At 46.4% G+C, this 10,627-nt stretch overlaps 1 protein-coding gene across 12 annotated transcripts in view; it reads left to right on the top strand.

Moving 5' to 3' along the window:
* The window catches only part of ICA1 (islet cell autoantigen 1), a 153,416-nt gene that overhangs the window by 127,809 nt on the left and 14,980 nt on the right, over positions 1-10,627 (top strand). For 11 of the 12 annotated variants that reach the window (XM_021717576.1, XM_021717572.1, XM_021717566.1 and 8 more), the window contains one exon: positions 8,902-9,168. In XM_021717576.1, coding sequence (XP_021573251.1) covers positions 8,902-9,168 — 267 coding nt within the window. The remainder of the gene's footprint in view (positions 1-8,901; positions 9,169-10,627) is intronic. The other variant, XM_021717587.1, reaches the window with a different exon arrangement.

The following is a 10,627-nucleotide window of genomic DNA, read 5'->3' as shown; positions in this document are numbered from 1 at the left end:
CAGTCTGAGCGACCGAGTGAGACTCCAACTCAAAAAAAAAAAAAATGTATATACGGTCAAAAAACCCTCCTACTCGCACTCCTGCTCCCCAGCCCCTCCCTATTCCAATACCCTACTCCCCTGCATTTCTTTCTAGCTTTATGCAGATGCAGTAAATAAGTCTATATTCTGTTGCCCTCTTTCTTATCAAAAATAAAAAAAAGGTTCTTGGCTTTGGAATTTGATGTTCTAACTTAGTAGTAATGGCACAACACTAACCCAGTAGTTATACCTTTCTTCACAGATTTAAATCAGAAATGCCCCTGCCTGTGACAGATGCTTACTTTCATAAACCTCCCCAAGGGCATGTGCCAAGATAACTACCTTTCTACTTAATTAAAACACCTCACGTACGTCCTTGGCTGTCGGTTACCATCTCTGTTAGTTTTGTGGAATGGCCGCCCATGTTCATTTTTTGAGCCTCAATTTAATTCTAAAGGCAAAGATACAAATGTGCTCTTCATGTGCTTGTTCTCAGGCAGAAATACTGATTTGCAGGCCTTCTCAATTAAATGCAGAGTCACGTAATTTCTCCCTTCCCTTTATCACCGCCAACCCACAAAACCTCTCTCCAGGCATGTGCAAAACCCTCCCACTATCTGCCTCAGCCTCTGTGATGCCCCCCAGAGGGTGGTGTCGGCTTAAATATTAACATAGTCACTAGTATGAAAATACCCTCTCCATGCACAGAGAACTTGTGGTGACCAAAGAAAAAAACACTCATTAAATTGTTGACTTCCAAATGTGTGTGCCCTTTAGAAAACCGCCAGAAGGCCTGAGTCCTGAATTAAATGCTGATTACAATATGCAAGACATTAAACAGTCAAGAAATAAAAAGAGCTTAATCCAGGGATGGCTGACTTTAGAGAACTTGGGGCCGTAAGCTCTAGCACCCTGCTGTTTGGGGGCCAGCACACTCCCAGTGGTAATTCTGTTAGACAAGTAATGGCTAAGCCATGGTACAATGTTATCAAAAAGCCATCCACTTATGACAACAGCAGTAATTCTCAAAGTGCCATCTCCCAGAAAATCACTCCGACTCAGTGTCATAATGAAATTTGCTTTCTCCTACTAAATAGCTATTTAGTGAAAAACCGATATTTGACCTTAGGTTATGAAAATGTTTTAAGTGAAAAAGAAACTTAGTGACATTTTGAGACACTTGAAAGTGGCTCTCAAATTGTCTTGTGACCAACATGTGACAATCTGACCTCAATTCATGAGTCATAACAAATAGAAATCTTTGTATCCCTCAAAATTGGGCCAAGAAAAATAATTAGCAGGTAACTGAACAAAAAAAGTGATGTCATAAAGTGGAAGAGAGTTCAGTGAATTCACCTCAGTCTCATAAATTGGCCTTACCCAAAAGATTTCTCTCCAGGACAAGACTAACTGAGACAATATAAAACATTCTATTTGTCTATATCTTAACTAAAATGTTTGTCTTCTGCTAATTCCTTGGTCACTACTTCCAAACTTGTGATTCTAAGTTCTGACCACAAGTTGGAATGACAGCTCATTCTGTAGCTACCACAGGCCCGGGCAAGAACCTTCTGCCATGGCAGTTGTACGGGTTTCTCTCTCCATTATTCCTGAGTCATTCTGAACGATCTCCTGCCGTTCTCCGTAGATTTCTGACTAGGGATCAGACTGCTTCCATACGAGATGACAAATGCTAAGCTTGTTATCTTTCCTCATAAACTTCCCCTTCTCCCTGCCTCCCTGCCAGAATCCTGAAACGTACCGCTGGCTTTGGTCCTTTCAAAAAATAACGGTACATTTTTTTAAACCAAATACTGTACTCCATTGATCACCATTTTGGTCAGTAGTGATCTGCGTAGATCTTCCCTGTAAAGATTTCTGTAAAGACTCGGTAAGTACCGAGGTCTGCCCCGGGTGGTGTATTTGTCGGTGAGGCGATATGTCTACTAAGACCTAACACTGAAATGAAGGAACAGGCTTGGGGATTTTCAACACGTGTGTTTTCACTGCCTGCTCAGGGTATAGCAGGCTGGGTTGTTGTTTTTTTTCAGAGAGTGGGTAGGGATGGTTTTCCCCCCACCTGTTATTATATATCTTTTTTCACCAGGGGGTAGTTTTTAGAAGCAGTGTTCTTGAATTCGAAACAAGTACAGTGTGCCACCAGAACTTTTTATACTGAAACCTTTGATATGTTTGTTATCTTGTTGGCTATTTTTGTAAGGTGGTTTCCTACCCATCTTTCTCCCCCTCTCTTTTGGTTGATGTGAGGATAGTGTTGGTATTTGGGGTTTTTCATCTGTGTTGCAAGTGTGTTGCCTTAACCATTAGTCATACTGTCGAGTTGGGGACCAAGGAGAAAACCAGATAGATGGAGTCTTCCTGTTTCAGACACAGATGAAGGCAATTGACATTTATCTGTTTTGTTTTCCCGTGCTCTCATTTTCGGCCTATGTAGTTGTGTTTCCACCTTCTGCGTTCCTAATTTACACTGAGGTCATGAAACTCCGTGTGCTTTCAAAAACACCACCCCAGTGAGCTGTCACCCACTTCCCACCCTCGGCCTGAGCTTGAGAGTGCTTCCTCTGCAGGGGAGTCTTCACACAGCATTGCTCATTGCTTCGGCATCCCTTCTCGTGGAGAGTGCTCCCCCAGGGGAATGGGGGTTTGGTTTCTGAACCCTTGAGAGGTGCAGGGCATACATGCTGGGTGGGTGGGCACCGGCACATGCTGACAGAGATGTCTGACCGTAGGAATTCTCAGCACTGGACAGAAGCATAAATGCTAGTTTATATGTGAGGTCCTTTATAGGTTCCAAAGTAAATCAGGATGCTAAAGTGAGAAAGCACCTTGACCTGTGAGTTGGGGGTGCCTAACCAGGGTCTCTGTAACAGATATATCATGTGACACTGGGCAGGTCATTAACTTGTATGTGTCTTTCTTCTCATCTGTAAAATGAATTGGAGAAGATGATCACTAAGATCAATTTTGGATGCAAAAAAAAGAACCACATATGATTCTTCTCATTGGGTGAAAACAGGTTCCCAGACAGAAAGGCAGGAAGGCATGTGAGCAGTGGCATACAAGGGGCTTTTGCCAAATTGAAGGCTTCCCAGATGACTGAGTTGACAGCTGGCTGCAAGGGCCATGTCAACAATAGACTGGAGGGGCCCTGAATGCCACAATGAGGAGTAGTGCTTTACTCAGTAGTCAGAGGAGCCATGGAAAGTCTTTGAATAAGTGAGTAACCTCACAGTTGGACTGTCTAGGTAGTTTATAAAGACCCAATACTAGGTAGTTTATAAAGAAAAGGAAATTATTTCTACAGTTGTGGAGGCTGAGCAGCCCAAGATCAAGGGCTGCATCTGATCAGGGCCTTCTTGCTGCTTAGGACTCCCTGCAGGGTTTTGAGGTAGTTCAGGGCACCACACGATAAGGGGACCAGGTGTACCCACTGAGTCTCTCTTCTTCTTTTGACTCCAGTTCCACTTCCACAATAACCTATCAACCCATTAAGCCATGAGTGGACAAATGCATTCATGAGGACAGAATCCCACAGCCCAGTCGCCTCTGAAAGGTCCCACCTCTCAACACAGTTACCTTGGGGCTTAAATTTCAGCATGAGTTTTGAAGGGAACAAACATTCAAAGGTAGCACAAACTGAGCAGAGACGCACAGTAGGAGGGTGCCTCTGCTAGAGCCAGTAGCCTCACCAATAGGCAAGTTCTGAAGGGCCCCCAGATAGGAATTTCTCATCAGAGTTCCAGAAAGAACTTGGAAGTGGAGATAGAGAGCAGAGACACTTCCAAGGTGAAATGGGAACCACGAGCATAGGTAAGGTCTCTCTTATGGGGGGGAGGGGGGAGAGAGAGAGAGAGAGAGAGAAAGAGAAAGACTCCTACAGAAAATGTAGGGAAGGGAGCCATGATGGCTTAGGAGGAAGCCTCAGGGCAACCAGAGTAGAAAGAGTCAGCAGAGAAAGTACTAGCAAAGAGGTGGGAGGTTCTCCAAGAGAGCCACCTCCTGGGAACTCCCAGGAGATGACAGCCTCATCTCCAGAACCAGACCAAAGTGCAAATGTCAGAGGTCAAGCAAGGGGTGTTGGTGTGGGCTGTGCGGATCTCCCCAGCAACCTTCAAGAAGCCACTTCAGTGTCGGGCATGAGCAGGAATTTAATTACGGGCAGTTGAGAAGAGAGTGGAGCCAAAGTGAAGTGCGCAGTTGTGGAGGAAGGAAGGAAGAAAGAAAGAAAGAAAGAAGAAACCAGGTCAGTGACTTGGAAGGATGAGAGGAGGGCAGACAGCCCTACCAAGCGAGGATAGGTTGTTGCTGGGACTTGCATGGAAGGTCACAGAGTTGGGGACAGAGCGGCAAGCTGTGACACAGGCGCTGTGTCTGTTGGCACCTGTGCTTGGAGCAGCCTTTGCTGATCCTTAAAACAGGCAGGATGCGGTCCCTAATTCAGCAGCAGTCCTTATTTGTGGGTGTGGGTGGATGCTCTGACCCCAGCTGTATGGATCCTGCAGGGCTCCTTTCAAAGTGCAGGTCCCCTCTCTGCGTGTGTCCCAATTTTCTCTCAGTTGAATTGTTTTCAAAGAAAATGGCAGCCTGTCTCTCCAGAGTCGACGGACTAGAGTTATTGCTCAAGACTCAGCTTGTCTAGTTACAGACCTAAACCTGTCCTCTGCTACTTGTAATTAAGGGTTTCTTACATGTGTAGTCATTTCAAGCATCTTAATTATCAGGGCAATGATGGGGAGGTTTCCGTGTTTTATGGTTTAAGTCGGTGCCAGTTTCGTTGCTTTTAGCTAAGCAATAAGTTGTCTTGAGAGAGAGAATGTTCACTGTGCAGCCTGTTAACTGTTCAGTAACCAGGATGCTAAATAATAGTCTAGGTTCGATGGTAGTCCCCAGCTTAGGCAGAAGTCTGTATTCTGAACTGGCAGTGGATGATGTCTTCACCGTGGGACCTTTCCTCCTTTCTGTCACTAAAATGTTGAAGTGTGATAGGGCATGACATGAGTCAGGAATCTTTTGTTTGCAAGTGATGGAGAACCTCTGTGCAAAATGGCTCAGGCTGAACTTTTTTTTAAAAGAAAAAGAATGTACCAATCCACATAACTGGGAACACACAGGTATGGATTGGCTTCAAGCAAGGCTGGACCCAGGGGCTTAGACAGTGTTGTCAGGATTCTCTCTCCAGTGCTTCAGAACTTGGAAACCCAAAGAAAGAGAGCTTCTTGTCCATCCAGTCTCCGTGGACCACACTCAGGGATGCCCGGGCACGCACCCATCCCTGAGCCAGTCATCATGACCTGGGAGATGGAGGACTCTGGCCAGTCACAGTCTCAAATCCACCCAGGCTGGGGGGAGGAGGCATCTCAAGGGGTATCTCACCAGGATCACATGGAGAAGGCGTTTCCCCAAAGAGAACACTGGAGCCACTGTGGGAAGGTATGTCAAGTTCACAAGTAAAAACCACTGACATGTGTCATCAGCACCACACCACAAAATCCAGACAGTAGAAACAAATCCTGTCCATGGTTCTTTCTGGAAGACTCCAAGTATACCGTTTATTATTGCTGATGTCAAAGGTGGTCATCCCTGGACAGATGTCTAGAGCAAAACAGGGAGACTCTAGACATCTAGAGGGCTTGTGTTGGCAGAGAATATAGGAAGGGACTTAGAAGGAACACACGTTATTTCCAAGGCACATTGAGAGTCCTTGGCCTGCCAGGGGTCTGCACACTGAATTGAATTGGTTCCAGTGAAGCGGGTCTGGTTCAGCAATCATCTGGTTTCAGTCAGGCCAGAAAGTCAATCCTTAGAAAGGTGGTGGGGAGAGGTGGGGGCATCCTGTCCCCCTGCAAGTAGGTAGTGCAAGACCTGTGAAGTTAACATATATAAAAAGGGTGATGCCCCAGAAAGAGATGGGTGGGGGAGAGAGACAGAGAAAGAGAGAGAGAGGGAGGGAAAGAGAGAAAGGGAGAAAGAGTGGGAGGGAGGGACAAAGAGAGAGAGAGATTGAAAAGAGGGAGAGAGGGAGAGAAGGGAAGAGAGAGAGAGGAGACAGGGAGGGAGGGAGAGAGAAATGGTGTGGCGGGGGAGGATGCAGGGAAATGGATGTTGAGAGGCAAGTCCTGACTCCATGGAGGTGGTCTTCCTCAGCCCCTGCCTTTATTCACCAGGTGGGCCTCCCACCTGGTCTCACCAGTCCTGCCTAGCAGCCACACACAGGTGTGGGTGGTGCCTGGCTCCCGTTACTACAGCCCAGTCCCAGAAGTCTGTTGTAAATGCTGTTCCCCACCTTCTTACCCACAACACCTACAGGCTATGACTCAGTGAACATTTCTGAGATAATATGAACAATAAGAATGTTGAAGTCAGACAGTTGTCCAGTGAAAGCAGTATGTGACCACTGTTTTTAAACCCCAGTGACACAGGAGTGACTAGACCTCCGCCCTCCCCCCGATTTGTAGCCTATCTGCTCAGCCCTTCAGAAATCCCCATCTTTTGATCTTTATGTAAAGTGTGCTTGAAAATAGATCCAGCGAAACCAACACAGAGAAGCCTAATTTTCGTTAAAAAGGCCTCCACGTACTAATGATCTTATATATTTGAGGAAAACTTGCTAATCTCACTTAATATGGCTGTATCAGAATTACAACACAGCTCGAAAAATATGCCATGATGCTGTCTTCTCTTTGTGACTTAACAACAAAAATGTTTGTAGTTTCCAAGTGGCAAATGAGATCCCACAGCAATGAGACAGCCACCATTAATAAAACCATCAGGTCTTAAAGCATGTGGAAAGCTCAGTGCAAGGCCTTGATGTAGGATTTCTGCCAGTCATGCTCCCGGTCTGCCTGTACTCAGTGTTTGGTCTTTTGTCAATGTTCCTGTTGTAAGGATAGTTCTCTGGTCTGGACAGGCACTTAGGTCTGAGCTGTGTTTCTTTGGGTCTCCCTGAAAATGCCCTGAGGTGGGCGTTATTACCTTTTGTACTGTCTAGATGAGAAGACGGAGACAGGGGGAGTGGGGGATTTTGCTGAAGTCACCCAGAAGGAAGGGGTCCCCATGGGAGGCTTCTCTTTCAGTCTAGTGTCATTCTGGCACCCTACAGCTGTCTCTGGCCTACAGAGCTCACCCCTGGGTGCTCCTAGCATTGTCCAATATTCCAGTTACTCTGTCACAGCTACTCTCGGGCAAATCAGACCTGTCTTCTCTTTGCTTCATGTGATGGCATTTCAGCAAGGGAGAAAGGAACAGGAATCCTCTCTCATTCACAGTGGGGCTTCCCACGTCCTCCATTCCTCTCTCACCCTGGCCAGGGTGTGGTAAGGGCTGTCTCCCCATCCTGGGTGACTGGACAGGGTGCGGCATGGAGCTGCTGTCCAACCCAGGTGATGTGGACTGAGGCCTGTGTGAGAAAAGTCAAGAAGCTACGCCAACAAGGAAGTAAGATCTCCAATGCACTCTCAGTCTTGTCTTTGTTTCATGTCTGAGGAATGTTTGGTCAATTTGGCTTTCTCTTAAGGAAAAGCCAAAACCCTGGAGTTTGATGCTCAGAAACTAGACTTGCTTTAGAAGGAAGGAGTCAGGGAGCATGGAGTAGAAATTGAGTTCTGAAATCTCTTAAAAGAGGCTAGAATGGGATGAATTTATTTTTTGTTTCAGTTTTTTGAGTCAGAGTCTTACTCTGTTGCCCGGGCTGGAGTGTAGTGGTACCATCATGGCTCACTGCGACCTCAACCTCCTAGGCTCAGGCAATCCTTCCACCTTAGCCTCCCAAGTAGCTGAGACTACAGGCACACGCCACCATGCCTAGCTAATTTTTTCTTTTTTTTTTGGTTGTAGAAACAGGGTTTCACTATGTTGTCTCCTGAATTCAAGCAATCCTCCTATCTCAGCCTCCTGAAGGGCTGGGATTGCAGGTGTGAGCCACCACACTTGACCTGAATTTATATTTTGATTAACCTTTGGAGATGATTAACTTTGAAGACAGTATTATGTAATTGTTTAGTGTAAGTAAATGAGCATATCACTAGTGTGTTACCTACAGCTAGCATGTATTTTTGTCTAAAATCTTAGTTTCATGCCATGTACATATTACAACCAACCTATTGCCTATGAGAAACATGTAAGAATATATTTACAGCCAGTGTTAGTATTTTTTAATCTTGTTTTTAATATGTATGTTATATAACATTCAAAAATATTATTTTTCCTGAATGAGAAAAGGATACAAAATGCAAAATCTACAGTTTCAACAACTGAAAATTGCCAACTCTTTTGCTATACTTTGTTATATGGGATGTCTTGTCTTTGGGGGCTTTTAGTTAGCTAATAAATGCATACTATAGAACTTTTGGGGTTGTAGTTGGGATTTTACATAGCTTGCATTTTAATTCTTTGGTTCTTTGCTGTTTCTGTGAACCCCTAGCTTTATTTTAATAAATGTTCTATTACCAACCTAAAAAAAAAAAAAAAGCAGCTGGATGTGGTGGCTTACGCCTATAATTCCAACGCTTTGGAAGATCAAGGCAGAAAGATCGCTTGAGCTCAGGAGTTCAAGCCCAGCCTGGGCAACATAGAAAAAAACCCATTTCTACAAAATAATTTTTAAAAATTAGCTAGGTTTGTTGTCACGTACCTGTAGTCCCAGCTACTTAGGAGGCTGGGGCAGGAGGACAGCTTGAGCCCAGAAGTCTGAGGCTGCAGTGAGCTATGATCATGCCACTGCACTCCAGCCTGAATCACAGAGTGAGACCCTGTCTCAAAAACAAACAAACAAACAAACAAAAAACTAGCCGTCACCAAGTGCAACCCATCCCAGCTCCCAGTGCACTTGTCCTGATGCTTCCTGCTCTTGACCTCTCTTAGCTTGTCTGGGTCCAGCAGGGACCCTGGAACCAGAAGGCACCGACAGAGATGACCTGCTGCTGCTGAGTGAGATCTTCAGCGCCTCCTCCCTGGATGAGGGCGAGTTCAGCCGGGAGTGGGCCGCTGTCTTCGGGGACAGCCAGCCGAAGGAGCCAGCACTGACCGCGGCCCTGGGTGAGCCGGACCTCAGGCCCCAGCCGGGCTCGAGCTTCCTGCCCTCGCAGCTCCTGGACCAGAACATGAAAGGCTTCCAGACCCCGCTCCAAGGTGGGTACTGTGGGGCGACATGGTTGCTTTGTGTGTTCACTCCTTGTGGTTTTCTTTTTTTCTTTTTTTATCTAAAAGCATATTTCTTCCTTCTTTGTCTTTTTTGGGTATTTCTCTGTATTTGTATTTTGTATTTGTATTTTGTATCCAGTGACTTTTTAGCCAAAACCTCAGAATCACATTCCAACTGTAAGGTACATTGCAGGATTTGAAATATATTCCATTCAGTGATTTTCTCTCTGTTCACACTTCCTATTCATAATGGTGTGGAGGGGCAGGTCTCTGTTGTGCCCCCCCCTTTAGACTTTTTGAGGTGCACTTGAGAGGATCAAACTTCCATGGTGGTCATGACCCCCTTGGCTTGGCCGCCTCTCCTGGCCACCGCCCTGAGCTTCCAGGTTCCCGTTCACATGCCCTCTCCCGCGGGCGATCAGAACTCATTGCAGCCGCCATCTGCTGGACTCAGGTGATCCTCCCGCCTCAGCCTCCTGAGTAGCTGGGACTACAGGTGCATGCCACAATGCCCAGCTAATTGACATCACCATGGCCTCTTCACTTGGCACACTTGGTTCTATCTGCACTCACTCCTGCTCCCTTTCTGACCTCCCCTGCCCTAAGGATCTTCCTGTCCTGCCGCCAGATGGTGCACCCGCAGTCACGGCAAAAGTGTCTCCCCATGACCAAAGGTCAGCAGTGCCAAGTGCCCCTAGTCCCGCCAGGAATGGCCAGAATGGGACACATGGTGGCTGACAGCACAAAGACGAAGACTTGGGCTGAAATATAAATGTTTAAGCTGGAGTTTCTCAAGACACAGAAACCCTTTTCGATTAGTTTAGCTTCTAATAGTATTTCAGCACATTTTCATCCTTTCATGTGAATTCAATTGTGAAACAGGAATCACTGTTAAGAAATTCTCCTAACCGTTTCAGGTTTTCTGCGAATTTAAGCTCTCCCCTTAATAAACAACATGTTTATCTGGCACCTAAAGCTGACAGCAAGAGCTGGGGTGATTAAGTAATTATGGGCTATTAACACCTCAGGTCTTGGAGATGAGATCATGGATATAGGAGCTGGTAGGCGAGACCAGACCGAGAAAAGCTTTTCCTTTCCTCATGAAATGCCTGGCTCTTCTCACCTTCTTTCCCAGTCCTGCTTTGTAGCCAGCTCGCTGATTGGTGGTAGGCTTAGAGACAGCAGGGACACCTGGAACCTGAAAGTGGTCTCACCCCCCGAGGTCCCCCATTTTGTCTCCTGGCAGGATGAGCAGGGCTGCAGGGGACTGGGGTCTCACGCCCACCTGCCCATGGGGTTTGGAAGGCAGAGCCCGGATCCTCACCCCCCACTGGAACTCAGGGCTGCCGAGGTCTCTCCGAGAAGGAGCCCCACACAGACCCCCAGCTCTGGGAACACAAGAGTCCCTAGAGAGCTGTATCCCCATGACAGTCTGTACACAGACACC

The sequence above is a fragment of the Carlito syrichta genome, unplaced genomic scaffold (assembly GCF_000164805.1).
Source record: "Carlito syrichta isolate Samal-C Ts95f unplaced genomic scaffold, Tarsius_syrichta-2.0.1 Scaffold109667, whole genome shotgun sequence".
Taxonomy (NCBI): domain Eukaryota; kingdom Metazoa; phylum Chordata; class Mammalia; order Primates; family Tarsiidae; genus Carlito; species Carlito syrichta.
Note: the sequence above shows the minus strand (reverse complement) of the source record. Positions and strands in the feature narration are given on the sequence as shown.